The 23324-nt window shown below is 46.7% G+C and overlaps 1 protein-coding gene across 4 annotated transcripts in view; it reads left to right on the forward strand.

Moving 5' to 3' along the window:
* Myh10 (myosin, heavy chain 10, non-muscle) overlaps positions 1-23324 on the forward strand; it is a 128946-nt gene that overhangs the window by 83975 nt on the left and 21647 nt on the right. For all 4 annotated transcript variants that reach the window (XM_013522097.1, XM_005399398.2, XM_005399399.2 and 1 more), the window contains 12 exons: positions 8299-8492; positions 8584-8705; positions 10343-10412; positions 10494-10654; positions 11262-11370; positions 11470-11601; positions 12566-12772; positions 15405-15542; positions 16009-16132; positions 17654-17825; positions 18935-19147; positions 22393-22537. In XM_013522097.1, the coding sequence (XP_013377551.1) occupies positions 8299-8492; positions 8584-8705; positions 10343-10412; positions 10494-10654; positions 11262-11370; positions 11470-11601; positions 12566-12772; positions 15405-15542; positions 16009-16132; positions 17654-17825; positions 18935-19147; positions 22393-22537 (1787 nt within the window). The remainder of the gene's footprint in view (positions 1-8298; positions 8493-8583; positions 8706-10342; positions 10413-10493; positions 10655-11261; positions 11371-11469; positions 11602-12565; positions 12773-15404; positions 15543-16008; positions 16133-17653; positions 17826-18934; positions 19148-22392; positions 22538-23324) is intronic.

The raw sequence follows: 23324 nt of genomic DNA on the forward strand, positions 1-23324 counted from the left end.
TCTCCTTTGTCTTTGAGTCACTTAAGTTTCAGCTCTTTAAGTTCAGGGAGTTTTTCTCTTTTTAAATCACTAATACTTTGTGAACAAATAACTGTATACTTATCTCAGGTGTACTAGCCTCATTATTACACCTTTGTTTTGGAATTAGTATTCATAGCTAGCTGTTGGCCTTCTGTTTGGAGCTGAAGGTACCAAGCCTGTCTGTAAGGCTCAATATGTGCAGTTAGAGACAAATACAAACTGCAGTGTTGCTAGAATTTATACTTTGAACTTGAAATTGTGCACCAAATGTTTTGCCTTTGCAGTCTAAATCCTTAGCCCTGAATACATCCTAAGCATGGCTAGAGGCCCCCCGTCAAAAAAAAGCTCAATATAAAAATGAAAATCACCCAGATTTCCAATTGTTTAGTGAAATTGGCAAGTAACAAAATTCAGAGAAAAAGTCAAATTCATCTTAGAAAATTTCCTTTATGAGTTTTGGAACATGAAATGCTAAGATCTAAATTCATCTCAAGTTATTTTGAAAATGTTAAAGGACTGTGCGTGTTTTAATCCAATTTAGGATTCCTGCCATCAGTTCCAGCTCCCATACTGTGAAAAAAATAGGTTGAAAGCTTGGGGTGGGAGGAGAGAATAGATTATGCCAAGGAAAGCAGGAGGTGTAATAAAAATTCCACAGAATCTGAAGGAAGAAACTTGCAAACTATGTCACCTTTGGCCTGGGGGCACTAACAGTGGCACTTACAGGGAAAAACGGAGGTAAGGGCAAGTTAGCTAGTTGAAACAGCTGGTGGTCTTTGACAAAAGGTTCAAGCTTGATTTCTTGGCAATTCTCTCAAAGTAAAGTGCCCTCTTTGGATCCCTAATCTCCTAAAAGAATCCCAGGCTGGAAGGTTGTTAAGAAAAGAACAGGGCCTGTTGTTGCTTCCTGTCATTTCCCGAGCACCTAGCACAAAGGGGGTGCACCATGAATAAGTCATTGAGTGACAGATTGCTGGCCGAGTGGGTGGGTGGCAATCCCACACGCAGTTTCCCACATAACAGCTTCGCCTAATATTCCCACCATGGGCTGTCCTTCCCTTAAGGCCCAGATGCTCTTTCCTGTGGGACCAGAATCTTAAGGGTCTATAGATCAGGCGGGTCCAGTACAAAGCCACTCTCAGATGGCTTTAGTTTAGTGAATAAATAGGAAATGAGTTCATTCACCCCACCGCATTCTCACCTTGGCACTGAAAATGTCCTTGGTTCTTTCTCTCTGTGAAATGGCCTTTGGTTGAGTTACTTGGATGAACCCTCCAGCTATGGAGGGTCTCAATTTCTGCTTCTCCTTGGAGGTCCATCATCTACCATGGCTAATTATGGTCTTTGAAGTTATATATAATCTACAGCAAATTCTTTCTGTCTTTAGTATATGTTTGTGGCTTCAAGAAAACCCAAGGAAGGGTAAGGAGCTTAAAAATGAAATGGGGAATACAATGGATGGAGGAGTTTCTAGGATCCAGATTGTGATTGCCTGTGACACTGTCCTGTAGTGAGCATCTCTAAAAAGGGCACACAAAACTAATACGGGCCCTGTGCTTCTATGTGTATTTTTAATGGTGCAGACACAAAGTATGCGAACTTTTGAGGATAAACAGTGAGAGACTGGGATAGAGAGAAGTTTCTTAAAGTATCAAAGGACGGGTACAGAATAAGAAGGAAATTCCTAGAGGCAGAATGTGAGGTCCTACGGGTTTTTGCTGTAATCTTTGATCTCTGTAATCTCTCTTTCTTCCATATGTATACTTGGAAGTCTGGACTTCTGAGATAACCTAGTAGTAGAGGCTGAAGAATGGATGAGCCAGCAAAGAGAGATTATAATCTGAAAGTTACAGTCAAGGCTGTGGGACAGACAGGCACTCTCAGTGGCTTTAGACCTGACCCAAACCAATTAGAGGGACAGTGATGTATCATGTGCCCTAATGCTGGTTTACACCACATTATAATCTCCTTCCTCTAGTAGTGTTATGTCAGCTCCTTGCACCCCATATGTGCTGGATAGCAGCTGGCACATCCAGAAGGTACCATGAGAGGAAACATAAGAGAAAATCTGGGAGCAGCACGAAGCACCTCTTCCTCCACACCTCTTCTCAGTCTTTCAAAAAAGCAGCCCTTGAAATGGAGGTGCAGCGATTAACTCAAGGCTGAGAGTCACTGAAGAGGTTCCTGCCACAGCAGGCTGGCTCATCTGGCCGACACCAGCACTCCCGAGGACCTTTGTCTTCTGATCTCTGCTGGATTCTTTCTTACCTGCTTGCCATAATTTAAGGGAAATTCTTCCCTTAGCTGTGCTTAAAACATAGCAGTGAAGATGTTCTGACTTAAGAGGCTTTGAATTAGCCTTTTTCTTTCCTGTCTAGTAAGACATTAAAGGCACAGGACAGTAACCACTGACTCTCCCTACAGATTACGCCCATCGGTCACAATCTCTATCGTAGCTGCTGTTTTACAGTATGTAGTTTGGATCTGCCACAGTTTATAGACTGAGCTGAATCATTGTCGTTTTCAGTGGACTAAGTTTTTTGTTGTGGTAGCAGTAGCATATGTAATCATTTCAGTCTTACTCGTAGTTGTGGCCTCAAAGAGAAACAGCGTTTGGGTACTGCAGTTGGAGATTCTGAGGCCAAGTGGGCACAGTGACATTTGGCCCTCAGGATGATTGTGAGCCTGCAGCTGGCACACAGGAAGTGCCCGAGTCCATGATGTTGAGAGTTGCATTTGCCCAGGCTATGCCTGCAGCTGCCACAGCTGGTGTTACAACCTGGTGGCTGCTGTTGTCGTGAAAAACAGAAACATTCAATAAACACTCATTTCCTTGTTTTTTATTTAATTCGAGTCCACTTTTACTCATGTTGTGCTGCCAGGATCAACATAAGTTGAAGGCTTGGACCTGATGTGTAGACGCAGGGGCAGCAGAGCAGTAGCAGGGTGCCCTGACCCCTGCCCGGTCGGGTGGGGAAGCTTCCTGTTGGCTCAGACCCCTAGAACTCCCCAAAGGGGTTGGAAAGAGAGAGGCAATAGCACTCAAAGAAGGCTGCTTTCTTCTTAAGTCACGTGCTTCCTGCCAACCTCTGGACTTCCTAGAATTCTTCTCAAAATTTCCAGATACTCTAAAGAAATAACCATAACGGACTGGTTCTAGCAACGAGCTGTCTAAGGTTATAAATTTGTTGTTATCGTGCAGGTGCTGTGGAGATACATATTTGATGCTGATTGTTCCTAGGAATTCATAGCAGTTAGATATTTGTTTCTGATACTGTTTTTAACTATAACATTTTCATCAGTATTAGCGTAGAATTGTCTTGTCTTACTGAAATGAGCACCAAGAGCCTGCGACCAGCCTGACATGGTACTAGGCCAGAGGCCAGCTTGTGAGGAGTTGTGTGTGGTACAGCTCGTAATCACCACTGTCTGGCTGCGGTTAGCAGTAAATAGGTGTCCTCCTCCTCTTGGCTTCTAACTTTATTAACTAGAACAAGTTCCTGAAGATTATCCCCAACAAGCAGGACCAGAATTGGAGAGATAGAAGAAGGAGGGGGAGGGAACGAGATGGGAAGAAAGAAAGAATTGAGAGGTGTTTTCTACCAACTGCCCAGGAGGAATATAATCATTATGAACTACAAACATGTACCAATAAAGAAAAAAAAAGATAATCTTTTTAAGAAAGAAAAAGTAACAGAAGTACTTTTTGTATAATCCACAAATAACTGAAAATTTTTTTCTGAAAGAAATTCTGGCACTAGACAACATCATCCCTTAAAAACTGCTGATGGCAGTTTTAAGATAGATGAGAAATTTTTTTTTCTTTCTTGCCCATACAGAACCCATCTAATTTCTGAGTAATAAATTGTTAGTGCAAAATCCATCTAATTCTTTGCAGGCTTCTGAAGAACCAAATAAGGAACTTATACCCACCAGTAACCCCGCCCAGGCTGTCCAGGCCCTCAGGCAGAAGTGTTGATAGAGGGCTGAGCCTGTCCGTCCTGTCCATGTCATGCCCCCCGGCCAGGCTGTGGTTGTGAGACTGAGGCTGTGCCCTGTTAGGTCCCCAGGAGCAGCTGTGATCCCAGAGAGTTGCCACTGGACCTCGTCTGTTTTCTGCTCTTCTCTGTTTCCTGCCTTAGCCATTTCCACAAGAAAATACTCTTAAAATAGAAGTTTTTTGGGTCTTCATTTTTCAGTGAAATCATAGATTACTTTTGTGGCTCAAATCATGTAGTAAATTTACTGAAGTGTTTCTCTGTTGCCCACAAGATAGTTTTATTCATTGCTGGAATTTAACCTTGAATTAAAGAAATAAAATGAAAGTCTAGAGCATTAATTTTTTCAAAATCTGAATATTTGGTTTCAGATCACCGTTATTAAAACTGAAAATCGGGCTCATTTTATGATGGTAGATTCTGATAACTGGAGCTGCAGTGGTAACACAGCAGCATGCTGTTTAAATTTGCCTGTTAGCTGCAGGCTAACTCACTGCAAAACCACTGTAACTGAGTCCCTGCAAAGCCAGCGTGGTCACTTGCTCTTCCATGGTGGCAGTCATTTGTTCTTTTGGTTGTGTTAACCAGCTTCTGGGCGCCGGGCACTGCCGGGCCAGCACTGAGTGGTAGGCGAGGTAGTTGGAGCCATCTGAGCTGGTGGTCATGGGTCAGAGTCCATAGAAACAGCTCCCACAACCCTGAGGGTGTAGGATGCTGGGGACGCATCCTCTCCCCACCCCCGCCCAAGCTCAGTTGAGCCAAGAAGCTGGCAAAACAGTGTGGCACTATGTCCCGGCATCTGCCCTCAGGGGACCCACAGCTCAGAGTGGCCTGGCAGGCAGGTGGGAACTAGAGTCTGAGCCTTCTGAAGTAGTTAAAGAATGGAGATTTACAAGAGTTGAGAAGTTTACAGACGACTGGAGGGGTCCGAACAGAGAAAAGGAGGGAGGATGAAGTCATTCTGTCTTTGGGAAAAGGCAGCCGGTTTGTCCAGTTGGTGTTTGGGGGTTGTGTGGGAAAACAGCGAGAGAGCTCCCGGCAGAAAGCACTTGAATATCTTTCAGACACCGCCGCACTCTGCAAACCTGGCCTCCTTGGCCCCATCTCAGAGAGGAGCTGAGGCTGAGAAAGGTTGGGGAACGTGTACCCCCTAATTACACAGCCCATGGGTGGAGGTGTTTCTGACTGGCTGTAGTTCATCACTGTACGGTATCCCTCGGCTAAATTATTTTGACTGAGTCTGACCGACTGTGGGAAAAACTCCAGAGTTTGATGCTTCATTTTTTCTTGTAGAAATGACTGGCAATCATGACACTGGGACAAAAGGCATAGTGGAAAAAACTGGCAGCCGGGGTCTGAGGACTAAATGGGGATGTGAAGCCAGAGCAGGAAGCCAGGTGGGAGGACCACGGAGTGGAGGTCAGAGGGAAGTGCCAGGCGAGGGCAGGGCAGGAGCGAGGGTGGAATGGAGACATGTGGAAGTTGGGGTGAGCAACTAAGTACCAGAAGGAATAGAGCAATTCCTGGTTTCCAGCTAGAGTGACCAGCGGTCATCCTCGGACAGGGTAACAGCCTGGGGATGGGACAGAAAGTGGCTCGGGCTTAATACGTCTGTCCCCCCTCCTCTGCCAGCCTCCTGGGGCTTGCCCGTCTCTCTCTGTTCTGGTAGCCCATTCGGTGCCACAGCTTTAAACACAATGACTCCCAGCTCTACTTTTGTTGCCCAGAACTGTCTTCTTACCAGCGGACTGAGCATTATCTCACCTCCACTTTGATGTCTCACGGGTATCCAACACTTAGAGTTTAGGTCCTGTCTTCACGGCCACAAGCCCACTTCTCTCCCCATCCTACTGTGACCTTACCTACCGCCCACTCAGTTGCCCAAGCCAGAGTCCTTGAAATGTCTGCTTAACTTTCCGTAACAAGTTCATCATAAAAGCAAATGGATCCTCCCACCAGCTTCCCTCTCTGTGGTTTCACTCGTTCAAGCTGCCATCCTCTTTTCTGGGCACCTGGCCTTCACACCTCTTTCCCCAGTGCCCACCCCCAGGCCATCCCATCTGTAGCAACCAGAGGAGCACCACGATGGTCTCATCGGCACTTAGTCCGCGGCACTGGTCTCTGCCTTCTTCCTGTCCCCGGACTGTCTCTCATGCGATTTCTTCCAAGTGGAGCGGTTTTTCCCACTGGCGCATTCTTCATCTCGGGGCCCACAGTGACATCTCCCCAAGAGAGCTATGGCTGCTCAGTGCCCTGTAGCCTTCTGTTCTTTTCTTTCAGTGCATTTCCCACTATCTGTGATTTAAATGTGTATCTACTGCATTTACTCACTAACGTGTGAATAAAGGGTTAGTGGCAGACTTCATGCTGGCGACAGGGATACATTGAAGGCGGAGCTACTTTTACACCATCCAGATGAGAGAAGAATGCCAGTATCTGGTGCTGGGTAGTCAGGTATAACTAGTTAGAGTCATAAATGAAATTACCTGAGATGAGGATATGGCCTGAGAAAAGCAGAAGACCACTGTCTGTGTTTCTGACTATATTCTAGGAGGATTTCAGTGCGCTGAGTTTGGTTCCTGAGATGGTGTCATGATACACAGGAAAAGTGAAGAGAAATCCTCGTAGTCGAAGTGGAGCCAGAGTAGATGGGGTACAGCGGAAGCCGGGGATCATCAAAAGATCAGGTGCAAGGAGAGTTGTTAGCATGCTGCTGTGATGGTTTGTAGGCACACAGATGAACAGCACTGGTGGAACCTGCGGGCTGAGTAGTTGGCCCATCTTTGCCTGGGTAGTTCTGGGAGAGACAGGCGGAAGCTGGGCTGGGGCCCGGTTGGCCACACACTGAGGGTTGGGGGGACGATGTGGAGAGGCAAGCATGTGAATTGTTCTAGAAATAAGTTGGGCTTGGACAAAGTAGAAAGATAGGTAGTGGATGCAAGGTCAAGAGAAGGTCACTGTTTATGGGGCACACTGGTAGGAATCGGCACTGTTTCTGCTGGACGAGTGAACAGGGTGAGGTTGAGGGCCCAGCAAAGAATGAGACCTCTGAGGTGGGTGGTGGACGGACTCACGTACACAAGCAGCAGAGGAGCGCTGGCCCCTGCCGGAGTCCGGGAGCTTTCCTGGGAGCAGCTGGAGCGCAGCTAGACTCCCTGGGCCTGGGGTGACACAGCTGCCACCCTTCTCAACTTGTATTCCAGACCTGCGAACCTGTGCAGGTCCTTCACCGCCTGGGCTCAGGGTTCCTCTTCTGTAAACCCACTGGAAATGAAGAATCAGCTGAGATCTCCTGCTTGAAGCTCTTTCCTCCGAGCCAGGTCTCCACATGCTTCTTTCACAAGAAATGGAAGAAATGAGGTGGCTGTCAGTGTTGAGGGCATCAGCGAGAACAGACTGACTGATACTTTGGTTGTTTCTCACATATTTCAGTGGTGTTTCATTTGTTTGTCAGTTTTTTTTCAGCAAGAGTATCTGCTCATTATGCACCAAATGTGCTGGCAGCAGGTGTGTGGTGTATAATCTCGTCGCCAGAAGTGTTAGGTCTGTGTAGACAATATGAGCATTTCACCTGCTTTCAAAACAGGAGCATCTGAGGGCAAGTTTAACCCTGGTCCACATAGGAAGCCTGGGCGCTGGTTCGTCTCCAGATAGCCCTGCCCCTGTGTGTTTTTGCCTGCTAATGAGTTCTACTCATGCTCTGAGGCAGCAGCTGAAGTTTATACTTACTCAGAATCTGAACCGATGTTGAGTGTCCGTAATTGAATTTCCTGAATTTGTTCTTAACACCAGTGACTTTTCTTCCTGAAGAATCTGATGACTAATAAGAGCCAGCTCTGGTCCCTGATCCCTGAGCATCTTCGTTAGGTAGATTTGTACAGTCACATATTTTATGAGCCATTTTCTGTTTCAAGGCTTTTTATAGTATCAGTTTGTGTATCAATAATGCCTGCCAGTGATCTTTCATTTACCAAATACTTGCAAATGTAGCAGGGAGAATGTTACCCAAGACTGGAATCCCGATCCTAGCGCAGTGGAAGGCACCTGCGGGTATGTGGTAGCTGGGACTTGTGAAGCACTGCGATATCCTGCCATATAAGTGTGTGGCTGTTGGTTCCACGGCTTGTGCAGTGTCTAAATATGCTGACTGCCTTACCTATATGGCACCTCTTCTCATTTGTTCACAAAGCTTGTGCGGCTGTACTATCACTGTGTCTTTTCTTCCCTCTCTGAAGAGTCAGATGTGGCTCACATTCCCTTTCTTTTTCCTTCTCACCAGTGGACCGCATTGTGGGTCTGGATCAAGTCACTGGTATGACTGAGACAGCTTTTGGCTCTGCATATAAAACCAAGAAGGGCATGTTTCGCACTGTTGGGCAGCTCTACAAAGAATCCCTCACCAAGCTGATGGCAACTCTCCGAAACACAAACCCAAACTTTGTTCGCTGTATCATTCCAAATCACGAGAAGCGGGTATGTGTGAACCGAAACATATGCTGGCATTTCAAGTCAACTGAGGTTGGGTTATAAGATTAAACTAGAAAACTATTGCTTGTTTGATTAGGCTGGAAAACTGGATCCTCACCTAGTGCTAGATCAGCTTCGCTGTAACGGTGTCCTGGAAGGGATCAGGATCTGTCGCCAGGGGTTTCCCAACCGGATAGTTTTCCAGGAATTCAGACAAAGGTATTGCTTTTACCTTTTTCATGTGTATATCAAAGCTTACCTTAACATGAATGAAAACTATGGTGTAATAAGGAAACATCTTTCTTATTCCCTCGACTCATGTTCTTACATAGCAAAGGGACAATCCATGTTGCTAGAAAAGTGAGTGCCTATTTTACAGGAAGGCGGTGAGCTGGGAACTAATGTGAGTCTGCAAATGCACACTCGGTCTTCAGACCCCTCGAAGTCAGCGGTGAGGTAAATGAAGAGAGCTGGAAATACACAATTTGCTCATTCAGACAATTCCACCTGAAATTTAAGCATAGTTTTTTTTTAAAAAAAAGATGTTTAAAATAGATGAATAATGTATGTTCCTTTTAAGAAAATTTGAATATACAGCAGAAACTAGAAGTAAATAAAAATCATCCAGGAATGATTCCTAAAAACATTTTGGGATATTTCTTTTTTCACAGGGTATGTGTATTTCATGCATATTTTTTCCAGTATGTGTATGTGCACACACAATTGTAGTCCTTTAACTAAAATAAAGGAGGCAATAAGATAGATTAGAAAAGGAGAGAATAAAATAGGTTAGAAAATGATTATGGAAAAAAACAAAAGGAAGATTGATCAGTGTCCAATAGAAATTGACACAAACATTGGAAATCATTATTTTAAAATTTTATTTGATAATTTTTCCTTAGTAATTAAGTTAGTTGCTTTCCCCCTTTTTGTCTTAAATAAATCCAGTTTCAAAGCGTAGGATAGGGGGCTGGGGATTTAGCTCAGCGGCAAAGCGCCTGCCTGGCAAGCACAAGGTCGTGAGTTCGGTTCCCGGTACCGGAGAAAAACCAAAAAAACAAAACAAAACAAAAAAAAAAAGCATAGGATAAGGGGCTGAGGATTTAGCTCAGTGGCACAGCGCCTACCTGGCAAGCACAAGGTTGTGAGTTTGCTTCCCGGTACTGGCGTAGGATAAGTAGGACTGCCTGCTTTGGCAGGGCGCATCCTCCTGAGTAGTGAGCCCAACCTTGTATATCCAAGGACGGCCCCTATTGTGGGCCACTGTGTGATAAACGCTCTGGTAGGCTTTCACTTTTTATTGATAGGAGAAAGTGATAAATGAATGGTATCTGAGATACTAAGTTAGTAGCCAAGATTCATCTTTGAATCTAGCCACTGTCTTTTTGCGACACAGTTTTCCTGATTGAGCTATAGCTATGTATAATGAGGTATACATGCTTAGTGAACGTGTGCACACCCAGACAATGCTGTGGTGGACGTCACCCTGGTATTTTCTACTACTCTAAATAGAAGCCTATGAACGTTGCTCTTATAGCCTTTTCTACTGAGTACCTACAAATCAACTGTAATTTAAGAGTTTCTTTGCATCTTGAAGATGTGAACATTTTGTGGGAAATAAAGAAAAATGAACACTATTCTTCTCTATGACACCCTTTTAGGCTGGAGCTTTGGTCTGGAAGAATGAACCTTGTTTCTACTTTATAAGAAATAGAAATTAGATCTGCAAAAAGCCTTCAGATTGTCACCCCACTTCGCTCTTAATTTGCATATTACCTACCATTTAATCGAGCAGAACTTAGTAGATAAATATGTTCATAGATTTCAGCATATCTTTTTGAAATTTTGTCTTACAGATATGAGATCCTAACTCCCAATGCTATTCCTAAGGGCTTCATGGATGGAAAACAGGCTTGTGAACGAATGGTAAGCCTTTCTTCATTTTTCTGTTTGTTGTCTATCGATATAATCTTTCCTATAGCAAAAAATAAACTCTTTCTCTCTTAGATCCGGGCTTTAGAGTTGGACCCAAACTTGTATAGAATTGGACAGAGCAAAATATTTTTCAGAGCCGGAGTTTTAGCACACTTAGAAGAAGAGAGAGATTTGAAAATCACCGATATCATCATCTTCTTCCAGGCGGTCTGCAGAGGTTACCTTGCCAGAAAGTAAGTGGGTAATGGGGAATTCAGCAACGCCTGGGAAGAGAGTGCTTGAGACAGAAAGTTCCTGTCCTTGTGGGCATTGCATTCCAGTGGGAGACAGAGCCAAGGCAATAGGTGGACCTTCTGAAGAACCGCATGGTGCATGAGGGACACCCACAAGGGCAAGACGTAGCACAAAAGAATCAGAGTCAGCGTCAGCCCAGGGCCTTGGAGAAGACGCTGTGAGGCCAGAGCTCAGGGAGAGACGGCTGGCTCTGTGAATGAGGAGGGAGAGGGTGCTGTGCACCAGCAAAGGGACACTGAGGGACTTTTACCGCCTCAGGAAGATGGGAGTTTTACGCAGTCCCAGCAGCGCACTCACATATGTGTCCACAGGTGCATGGCAGGAGGAAAGTGTACGGAAGGTGCAGGGGTTGACATGTGCTGGGGGCGGCCAGGCGAGCCAGTGAGTTGAACGGATTCAAGTGTCCCACATCCGCTGTGAGCTTCGCCTGACGATTTGATTGAAGGCTGCCCTCTGTTAGCCACATAGAAGGATTTGCCTTTAGAAAGTCTGTGACAACAGCTAGTGAAGCATTTTCTTCACATCATCTTTCTTACTGTTCTTCAGGGCTTTCGCCAAGAAGCAGCAGCAGCTCAGCGCACTAAAGGTCCTGCAGCGGAACTGCGCCGCCTACCTGAAGCTGCGGCACTGGCAGTGGTGGCGGGTCTTCACCAAGGTGCGTGGCACTGACCTCCTCCAGGGCTTCCCACGCAGCGGGGTTCTGGCAGTAAGAACCCTGCTGGGGACAAGGTGGGAAACTATGATTTGGTTACAGGTGAAGCCTCTCCTGCAAGTAACTCGCCAGGAGGAAGAGCTTCAGGCCAAAGATGAAGAGCTGCTGAAGGTCAAGGAGAAGCAGACAAAGGTGGAAGGGGAGCTGGAGGAGATGGAGAGGAAGCACCAGCAGGTGTGTGAGCAGAGAGCGCCGCGCGCTGCGCCAGGCTGGCGTGTGTGGCCCAGGGGTAGCAACCCACCCGCACCCTGAATAAGCAGCTGCACCTGCAGTATCGCCCTGCTTCATGGGAGGCATTTTCACTCATTGCCAAAACGTACACATCTTCAGAATAGCGTTAGCGGATACATTATACCTTGTATATTACATTTACATAAGTTAACACCAGGGCCCGGGACATAGCTCATGGCACAGCATCTGCCTGGCAAGCGCAAGGTCCTGAGTTTGATTCCCGGTACCAAAAAAGTAAAACAAAATGAAACGTAAGTTAACACCAGCTTCACCTCCCACATCTTCACGTTCCTCATCCTTTGAATGTGCAGATAATCATGTCCGCTGTCCACTTTGCATTTAACACGTGTTTTACATGAAGCTCCCAACTCCTAGTTACCTTTCCTTGTCAACCAGTGAGGGAAGTAACAAAGGAAAGGGTGAGAGGGTTGGGCAGCAGGCCTCTGTGCCGGCCTCTTCCCCAGTGAGGAGTCCAGTGTCCTTGTGGGTGGTTGCTCTTCGTGGACAGCACAGAGGCTCAGCGAGTGTCAGTGGATGGTAGCATTAATGATTCAGGCCGAGAGCGTCACTTGATATTAAGTAGGCTTTAGTAGACACTGTGAGGCTTATAACATTTAAATATTTCCCCTCTCGTATTTATCTGTCCCTTTGTAACTGTAATAGAACTGTAATTCTCAAGGCGGCATGACTTTAATACGTATTATTGAGGATAACTAGAAACAACCAAATACACTTGTACCTCGCTTATTTTACTGTAGCCAGAGCATATTTGAAAGTTCGCCAGGGGTGTGATACATTCTAACTCCAGCTCCTTTGCAGTGGTGCCGACTACCATTGCCATGGTGAGGTGTATCTCGTGTGTGCGCGGGGGTGGCTCACAGGACTGGCCCCTGTGTTGTGATTACAGCTCCTAGAAGAGAAGAATATCCTTGCAGAACAACTACAAGCAGAAACTGAGCTTTTTGCTGAAGCAGAAGAGATGAGAGCAAGGCTTGCTGCCAAAAAACAGGAATTAGAGGAGATTCTCCACGATCTGGAGTCCAGGGTGGAGGAAGAAGAAGAGAGAAACCAAATCCTTCAAAACGAAAAGAAAAAGATGCAAGCGCATATTCAGGTACTCACAGTAGTTTCCACTTAGAATTATGTTTTAGATTTTCAAATAGATCTGTTGAATAAGTAGAAGCTGTGTTTGGATCCTTTTGGCTATGGAGAAGCCCTGGATTCTGGGCTATGAATACCTACCCTTCATATGAAGCACAACCATAATAGACTTTTTTGAACATAGATTTATTTTGTATAGGAATATGCTTTATGTATAGCATGCAAACAGGAACCCCCCAAGGTCTGCTGCATTCTGTGGAGGACTTGACTGATTCTTTATGTTGTCATTAGTAATTCTGTTGCTAAGTGGCTTGGTTCATGAGAAATACCCAGCACCAATGTCGTACGACTTAGTCCTTCCTGGTACTTTCTTTTTTTTTTTTTTAAGTGTAAGATATAGTCACACAAAGCACAACTGCACACATGGTTGGATCCCCAGACAGATGATAGTTACTCTGTCCACACTCCAGGACTCGTCCATCTCCTTTCTCCTCCCGCCAGCACCCTTTCCCATGATGCTTATGTCAGGGTCAGCATCTGTTTCGTGCGCCCAGGACCAGTTTCCTCCAGGAATATTTCTCCCTTAACATTTTCTCACCCCTGGCTTACGTCTGCAAAAGACAGACTGTTCAGACATTTGTCAAAGTCACAGACAATATCATATTCCCTAACAAATACCCTGTGCAGTGAACCAGCCAGACACTTGCTTGTCTTTCATTCTTCAACACAAACAGCTTTCACATACCCCATCAGAGACTAACAGAATATCATAAAAGCTATAAAAAGTACCCACTCTGCAATCCAGCAATTCTAATTCTAGGACTTTATTCAAAAGAAAAATTCATTATTCAAAAACAGGAGATTATTAAACCTTAGTAATACTACGCTTATAAATTTTAAAATGATGGCCAGGCACAGTGGCGCACACCTATAATTCCAGCACTGAGGAGGCTGAGGCAAGAGGATCGCTGCGAGTTTGAGGCCAGCCTGAGCTACAAAGCAAGTTCAAAGCCAACCTGAACTGCATGTGAGACCCTGTCTTAAAAAGACAAAAAAAAAAATTTAAAACGATGTTTAAATATTAGGTTATTTTTCTCTTGGGGAGTTTTAGAGGTTCTGTGTTAACTACATGACCCTGGGAACACCCACCTTGGCGGCCCCTTGCCTCCCCACACCCACCCATCTGTGAGACCAGGGCTTCCTAACCTGTCCCCTCTCCAACCACAACTGCTAGAACTGATTTTCGTTTGGTTTGGTTTGGTTTTTAAGATTAATTTCTTAATTTCAGTATTGCCAAATCATTACGGCAGAAAACCTAGAAAGTACAAAGTAGCACTTAGGTTTTTCTACCTGTCATCCTCATTGCCTCTATTTTTGTTGCATTATTCTAAACAGATATATATGGATTCTCTGGTTCATTACAATTATACATACTATTAGGTTTTCTTATTTTGTCATCTGGTGTGAGTGTGCAGGACAAGAGTGCAGTTAGTAAAACCAAGACTATGGGAGATGGCAAGCAAAATAGCATGGACAGGGGGAGGAGAAGGACAGGGAGACCTCGAGATTAGAGGAGTCTTACAAGACGTATTGGCTACTTACAACATGTGAAACTTGCCTGGACTTGGATTCAACCAGCATATTTGTTACATGGTCTTTATTTCTTTGAGATACAGCCTAAAGATTTTTCAGATGAAACAGAATGTCAGGGATTTGCTTCCATATAAGCCAGGGGATGGGGGGCTAGATGGAATACACTGAACCCGAGTTGATGCTTGTTCAGGCTGGCGTGATACATAGTATAGAGCTCACTACATGACTCTGTACCTAGATATTTATTTGGAGTTTTCCCAACATACAAAATTCATCTTTTGCAAGGGTTTCCATCTAAAATTAACCATGAGTAAATTATTTAAACCAAAAAATTACTCTTGAAAATTTGCTAACTTGGCCATACATTAATTTGTACATACACTCTGTTCACTAACGTCTATTGATCAGTGTCAGGTGTGAAATAAAGGTAGGCATGTTGTAGTAAAAATGCGTGTAAGACCTCTGCTTGGTCTGGTGAGATGCGTCTCTCGGGAAAGCCCACTGGAACTGAGACAGCTCATTTCTCACTGATGGTCTCTGCTGTTCATGTCCTCTCTCTTGCCTTTTCTGCTGAACATGTGCGGTTGGATTCAACTAAACTAAGCACATGTTTGATGTAGTGCTGCTGTATGGCTCATAGTCCCTGAGTCACTCATTGCAGAATATGAATGTTAATCCATTTTACAAATGTACCAACACTTAGTTAAGTATAAGACCCTTTTTATAACATGTGCATAGTTTTTTTAATTATTACACGTAACACTTCACAGTAAGTTTTTATACAAATCGCGTTCGACACTTTCATGAAATTGCTGTTTTTTAAGAGACGGCCCATTTCAGAGCTTGCTACACTTCGCCATGTTGGCACTGGGAAGGATCAGACCACTTTATACTTTAACATGGCACAGGACAAATGTCTGTTTCATATTGTTTAAATGGCACTTGGAAGGCAAAGAAGAATGACTCGTTTGGATGCCTGGCTGTGCACTCTGAGTGTGCCGTGGGCGCTCGTGGGGAAGCGGGGACCCTGACTGTGGGCTCTTCCTCACCAGGACCTGGAAGAGCAGCTGGACGAGGAGGAAGGGGCCCGGCAGAAGCTGCAGCTGGAGAAGGTGACGGCAGAGGCGAAAATCAAGAAGATGGAAGAGGAGATTCTCCTTCTTGAGGACCAGAACTCCAAGTTTGTCAAAGTAAGGGGCTTGTTTCATAAAGAGCTGATTTTAGAATCTAGGAGATGCCTGTGCTGATGCATCCGGAATGTGGTCTCCAACAGAAAAGTCTCAAGATTTTAGGTTCATTTACTTAGTTTTCTCACTACGTCTCTACCTGTCTACATTTCTGGAGACACAAAGACACTGTTTAGCTTTTTAAATCTGCCACTCACCCTTCTAACCCTCTAGACTTTTAACTGGTGCGTTTTGTACACACTACCCATCACTGACGACTTGATCCCATCCCTGCCAGCCCTGGTGTGGGCTCGGCCCCTGCAGGCTCAGGGGCCGGGGGGCGGCTGCCTCTAAAGGATGCAGCTGGTGGGGGAGAAAGGGCCAGTGTGACCTGTTTTTCTCTTTACCAAAGAAAGGTGATCTTCCTAATACCAACCCCAAGCTGTTATTTTAAATGCCGTTTCTGAAACAGTCAGTTCTCTCAACTCAGGAGAAGAAACTCATGGAGGATCGCATTGCCGAGTGCTCGTCTCAGCTGGCTGAAGAGGAGGAAAAGGCAAAAAACTTGGCCAAAATCAGGAATAAGCAGGAAGTGATGATCTCGGACTTGGAAGGTCAGTGCTTGGCGCTAGAAAGGCCATGAAAGAGGCCATGAGAGTGTGGAGATTTTACTTTAATTGGAGAAACTACCAATGGTAAAGGCCTTCACTTGGGGTTCACTGCTAACAGATCTCTTCCAACTTACTCTGTGTTGCCTAGTCACTTTGTATTAATGATGGAATAGAAGAAAAATAGTTTTTACTTTTTAAATTTGGGTACCATGCTAGAAGATACTGCTTTGTTGGACTTTTTTGAAACCTACAGAACTGGGTCTCTGATCTTAAAAACTGAAGCGAGGCGCCTCGGTGTCACCTTTCAAAGGGAGCAGCCCTGACACAGACCCTGGCAGGACAGAGGAGAAACCGCCAAGGGTAACAACGATGTCTCACTCTGGGGACAAAAGTAGGGCTAGGATTAGGATGCTGCAAAAGAAATTCCTGAGGCTGGAAGTTGTAGAGAACATATAAGACTTTTCCTGAACTGCTGGCAGATAGGCACGGGTCATCAGAGGACAGATGAGGCACTGATGGCTGACGTCACAGCTCTGCTCAGGCACCTGCAGGAGGGCACCCACCTGTTTCCAAATGTGTTTTTATGGTGGGAGAAAATGAGCGTGTGGGTTTTTTAAAAACACTTAAGGGCCGGGGATGCAGCTCAGCGGCACAAGCACCTGCCTGGCAAGTGCAAGGTCCTGAGTTCGATTCCTGGTACAAAAAGAAAACACTTAAGAGAGGTTAGTTTTGGCTTTTTTGTTTAGTATCAGCAAAAGATAGAATGTCCCTATGAACGTACTTTCATAAATCATTTTTACCTATACATGATCCTGCTGCTAAGAAGTGCTCAGAACACAGATGTGTCTGTTTTTCTCTTGCTGCCTGATCAACCTTGTCTCATCCTCTTAGCACTGGGCTGTTCTGGAGAACACAAGGCCCACAGGTTACCTGTTTGAAGAAGCCACCATAGAACTGTCGAGGGGAGGGTGGGAAGGTGCACAGCCCTCCCTTCCTGGTCCTCGGTCCTCTGCCCTGGTTCTTGGGGTCAGTTCAACCCAGGGTTTCCCACCAAAGAGTCTGGGGATCAGGAAGTGACTGACAGCTCTGGTACCTGCTGGGCCACTTTCCAGATCTGGGCACAGTGATGGGTTTGAACCCCACAGGAGGGTTCCAGATCACTGGTTCTACAGCATGGGCTCCCTTCCCAAGAAAGAACATCCTTAGGCACTATCCATTTACCTCCTTAAAATTCTGACCTTACCTTGATTTGTCTCACTTTAGTTTGATCTTGTTGGGTTTCAAATGACTAAGCAAGGCTACTATATATCTTAGAATGCAATGGCTTATTCTTAACTTTGATCAGTTCACATTTTGGTTGGGGGTTCAATTTTTAAAATTGGTATTAGTACATATTTGCAGTACAAAATGATTACATTCGTCGTGGGGAGTTGGTTCATGGACAGAGCACAACACTTGGTGTGTGTCTGTGTGGTAGCATCAGTCATTCGGTGTGTTAAAGACTTCCTTCCTCTTGCCTTAAAGAACGCTTGAAGAAGGAAGAGAAGACTCGTCAGGAACTAGAAAAGGCCAAGAGGAAACTTGACGGTGAAACAACCGACCTGCAGGACCAGATTGCTGAGCTCCAGGCACAAGTCGACGAGCTCAAAATCCAGTTGGCCAAGAAAGAGGAGGAGCTGCAGGGGGCACTAGCCAGGTCTGTCCCTCTGGTTGGAGCCGGCTGCTGCCAGCCAGAGTTCCAGCAGCGCGTGTCACGCCTGGGAGCATAGGAAAGGCCCGGGAGTGAGATGTGGTTCACTTGCTACTGGATATGACATAAGTTCATGAAAAACCCAGGTGTACATAGTTTTGTGTCAGGGCAGCGAGATCTCATAAGCCATTCTCCGTATTTGTACATAAAAATGACCAGTCATTGTGAAATGCTGGGAAATTCACACCAGAACAGATCTTACCATGTCAAATGTTTTGTTTTCTCTACATTACAGATTATTTCCAGTGTGCTTTGGAACTTGTGAGAAAATTATTTTTCACGTATAGCATATCTGACAGTTCTAAGCCATTTGGTTTTGACTGTAAATCATATATAGTCAGCATATTTCTGATATTTCATTTCTTTTTAAGGAATAACTATTTGGCTGCATGGTCCTAGAACTTGGAATTTAATTTATAGTATGTTATAGTCAAGAACATCTTAATAAAGAGTTTTCTGCAGCCCTCACACTGGTACTCTGGCCAGATGGGCTATTTTCCCACTTAGAGACGGGCGCCTTTCACTTACGAGAACAAATCATTTTTCACCAGGCACGAATGTATCTACCAACTTCCCCCTCTCACCTCACACACTCCATCTGCCCTAACAGAAATCCCTACCAACATTTAAACCATGCACGGTTCACAGATGCATAAGAGGAAAGTAGCAAGTGGCCGGGGTGAGGCTGCAGGCCTCTCTTCTGTATCCCACGAGTGCCCTTGAATTTGTTCTCCCTCGGGCTGGTTGGCTAGACTGCTCCCTCCAGCCAGCAGTGTTCTAACTACAGGAACATTTTTGACACTCTGATCATTCACGTGAGACTGTTCCACCTTTAAGTGGAGAATCATAGTCCATTGGCAACAGGGCTAGGCTGGGTTCCAATGCTGGCTCCCACTAACTTCAGGGCCGACCCCAGGCAGCCTGAGGGCTGTGCACATCCCAGTGGCCTAGCCGTGCAGAGGACGGTGTAACTGGTGTCCCCGCACGGAGAGGGTGGGCACACAGCCCAGCAAGACCCTGTCCTGAGTGCCTCTTGGACCTTGCTGTTTCAACAGAGGCGACGATGAGACGCTGCACAAGAATAACGCACTGAAAGTTGTGCGGGAGCTGCAGGCCCAAATTGCCGAACTTCAGGAAGACTTTGAGTCCGAGAAGGCTTCACGCAACAAGGCAGAAAAGCAGAAAAGGGACTTGAGTGAGGAGCTCGAAGCTCTGAAAACAGAGCTGGAGGACACTCTGGACACCACAGCGGCCCAGCAGGAACTGCGGTGAGTGTGGAAACAGGCCACCGCACGCTGTCTGCAGGCCCTCAGATGCCGCTTTGGGACGCTGTAGATTTTCTCTGAGATGTCATCCTGAGTGTCCTTCCTCCTGGGAGTGGAACAGTAATGAACTAGCAAAGGTCAGAAGCAGAAGCAAGCCAGCCAATGGGCAGAAACACCTGCCCAGGCCCAGCAGAATGAGATGTGGTCAGAAAGTCATGGCCGGTGGCGGGTGTTAGGGGAGGACAGAGGGACCGAGAGGGCTGGAAAGAGGCTTATAGAGAGATACAGGAAGCACAAAGTAGCCACGTCAGGCATCTGCTGGCATTGTGGACAGTGGCAGATGAGCAAAGAGATGTGCGGCACAGAGACGGAAAGAAGGGTGAGGGCAAGTCCTCAGACAGGTGCGTGCAGACCCAGCTGCAGGCCTCCAGTGCCCCGCAGAGCGAAGGCAGCAGAGTCCGCAGGTGCACGTCAGCCTCACAGGCTGACGGCGCGCAGATGAGGCGGGTGGGTGTCATTCTCGCAGTAGTACTGGCATCGTGGAAAGAGGAAGGGGAGATGGTTCAGCTCGCTGCTTGGCCTCTTGTGAGCTTCTCTGCCCTCCTCCAGACGCAGCCTGGCAGATCCCCAGGCATCCCAGCGAGGTGGCAGTCCTGCTGGCCACTCTGAGGGAGAGAAGAGTAGCCCATCACCTGGGGAGGTGCCGAGGCTGGAATAAAGGAAGGACAGAGAAGGTCATGAAGAAGAGTGTCTCAGGCAGAAATAATTCAGGGTAACTGGGAGGGCAAGGTGTGTGGTGAAAGCCAGGCTGTTCCCTGGACAGTCAGGGTGTGGTCATTGAGGTCCACCCAGCAGCTGGAAACCTCAGTGTGGACAGAATGACGTTATGGAGTCTACAGAGCAGTGAGACCAAGATCAGATCAGTTTGCAGAGCACTCGGGGGTGAGGAAACATGTGCGGAGCTTAATGATGTCCGGATCCTGAGCGCGAACACATGCTCTGCAGCAGCAGTTCCAGGCTGAGTGTTGTTCCCAGCCCGGGTTTGCCGAATAGGTGGTCGGACAGTGAGAGGCTTCCTGTGCCCTCAGGAGCTGTAACAGTCTTAAATACTGGTCTTCCCTCCAAAAGATCTGCTATTTTAAAAATCTGGAAACCACTGATCTAGGTTCTGGTCGTTTTTCCCATTGAACTCTTATTTTTTAAAAAAATAGGACTGGAGTATACTCAGTGGGAGTCCTCTGGAGCTCTGGGTTTGGTCTCGGGTACCACAGGAAGAAAACAAACAATACATGCATGTGCTGAACTACAGCACTCATTGATTCTGTTTTGTGAAGAATCTGATCACTTGTAACTCAGGTGTGCGCCACTTGCTGAAGACCTACCTTCATCTGGTTCTTCACTGAATTGTGCACCATGTGATCAGCATAAAAATAATGGTCCTAACCAGGCGTGGGCACATGCCTATAATCCCAGTGCTCTGGGAGCCTGAGGCAGAAAGACCTCAAATTAGAGCTCAGCTTGGGCAACTTAGCCATGTGTTAAGACCTTATGTCAAAATAAAAAAAATAATTTAAAAATACAAAAGAGCTGGGAGTGTTGTTCAGTGTGAAGGCCCTGGGTTCAATCCTGTACTGGAAAAGAAGGAAGGACCTCAGCAAGTTAAACGCTCTTCTGCATTTTAAGTCTCTTTAGGAGTTAGGATGGGAAAATAAAAGGAATTGGGTTGTGGAGCCAGGAGGAGAGAAAGATGAAAGGTCCCTTTGACTCTTGTGTTCAAGTGGGGATCAAGGGCAAAAACCCAACAGGTAATGAGTAGGAGGGGAGACTGTATGGAAGTCTGGTGAATGAAAGCACCAGGATGAACTGAAGTAATCTTGATGGACACCAGGCAGAGGCCAGGCCCGACCGTAGGTCTTTGCCGACCAGCCGAGCCAGTGAGATGTGCGGCTGAGCTGGGCTGAACCACAAAGACTTCAGTAATTCCTTGCGTCTGGGCAGCGTGTGACCACAGAGCTGGCAGCCACGGCAGCCTTTTCTCTTGGCAGTGATCTCAGCCCTCAGGATCTCACAGCTCTGCTGGAGCGGGGAGAAAATGTGTCAGTGCAGGGATCAGTACGTTAAAGTATAGAGCAAGTTTGCCAGCAGCGTGCCTCAGGATTGCGGCTACAGCTAATGAAACAGTGGTGACATAGGTCCCAGCAGGAGAGGTGCTGTGTTGGCCTGACTGGTTTGAGTCTTTGTTGTTTGGGGTATTTTTCCCCCTTTGGTGCTCAGGATGGAGCCCACAACTTGAGACACCCCAGGCAAGTGCGGTACCACACCTACAGCCCTTGGTTTCAGGGTCTTAGACTTCGTGCTTAAACGGCTCAGGTTGACACCCCTAAAGAATGACTTGTGATTGGGTGATAGCTGTGTTACTAATTCATGTCAGTGAAATGACTTGCTTGTTCAAGTTACCCGGTGTATATAGTAGATAATCGTAAAAATATTAGAAAGCCATGCAGAAGTGTGTAACACTGATAGGGTTTTGTACTTTATGTGCAGGTTAGGTAGAACCTCCGTTTTGCTCAAAACATTCATACCTCTGGTCTTAACTGCCTGCTCTGTTCTATCAAACATCAGAGAGCCTTTCTGAACCAGGAGTATGGCCTTGCAGCCTGCCTCTCCGCTCCCACTTCCTCTCCTTCTCCTCATATCCCAGCCTTAGCCTCAGGAGATTAGCTGGCTTCTGGGCCTGTTGAAGTCTGCTGGGGCTGTGGCTGGCGGGTCGGCATCTTGTGTGAACCAATTCCTGACCCGCAGTGAATCCAGACTGCCCAGAACAATCTGAAGATCCTTAATGATATCTTGGTTGTGAGTCAGATGTGGAAGGGAAGTTGAGCTGGTTCTAGAAGGATTTATAACATCACAGTGATGGGTGTGCCAGCTTACTGGAGAACCCTGTCTGATATTTATCAGAAGAATTGCTGTAAGGGTTAAAACAAAAATAGCACTTTTTAAAAATGTGTTAGGCCAGGTGTGGTGGCACACACCTGTAATCCCAGCACTCGGGAGGCTGAGGCAGGAGGATCATTGCGACTTCGAGACCCGCCTGGGCTACAAACTGAGCTCAGGGCCATCCTGAACTGCATAGGGAGACCCTGCCTCAAAAAGACAAAAATAAATATATAAATAAAAATATAATAAATAAGTAAATAATGTGTTAGTTGACTAATTGAGATCTTTATTCTATAAAAATGTTTCTTTAGCACCAAACGGGAACAGGAGGTGGCAGAGCTGAAGAAGGCTCTTGAGGAAGAAACTAAAAACCACGAAGCTCAAATCCAGGACATGAGGCAGAGACACGCGACGGCACTGGAGGAGCTCTCTGAGCAGCTGGAGCAGGCCAAGCGGGTGAGGGACCCTGGCCCCAGTCGAAAGACAGCACCCCGCCCCCACCCCGGGTGGCCACTTCCCACAGTGCACCATTGAGCTCCCCGCCTCTGCAGGACAGGGAACCAGCTCACAAGGTGGTAGCTGCTTCCAAAAAGCACACCCCTTCCTTAGAGAGGAAGCCGTGTGCCTTTGATGGGTCTCTTTAAAAGAACGGGTGGCTCCAGCTACCACCCCACATCGCACGCTCCTCCCCAGCTCTGGTACCCTTCTCCCCGTGGCGTATCACTCAGCCCTGAGTGGTTGCACAATCATTCTTCTCTCCCACCTGCGGCCAGGAAGTCGTAGTCCTGTATATGTTCCCTCGGGGGCGTTGCTCGTGTTCGTGCCTCCCTGGGCCTTGCGGCCTCGGGCTCCTCCCGCCTCCCCCCCCACCACCACACTGTCTTCCTCATTTCCCAGTCAGCCGTTCCCTCGCGCCTTTTCTCTTCGCTTACCCTGCCTTCCTCTTCTCCGCCCGGCCACATGCCAGCCACCCTGTAGTGAAGGTGACGACAGTGTTGATGTGCACTGAGCTTTGACACGCGTGCCGTCAGTCACTGCCGAGTCCTCTGCGTGCACCGCCTTTCGTCTCCTGACAGCCCCACAGGGTGCTCGCTATCTTTCATTTAAAGGGTGAGGAAAGAGGCCCGAGAGGGTAAGGTAACTACGGCAGGAAGCAGCCGGCAGGCTGGCCCGAGTCTCATGGAGCCCCATCTCCCTGCAGCGATCCTCAGGCACCCTCCCGCTGTGACCACCCGTGCCGCGG

This window comes from Chinchilla lanigera, unplaced genomic scaffold, assembly GCF_000276665.1.
Source record: "Chinchilla lanigera isolate Chin_1 unplaced genomic scaffold, ChiLan1.0 scaffold00066, whole genome shotgun sequence".
NCBI classification, from domain to species: domain Eukaryota; kingdom Metazoa; phylum Chordata; class Mammalia; order Rodentia; family Chinchillidae; genus Chinchilla; species Chinchilla lanigera.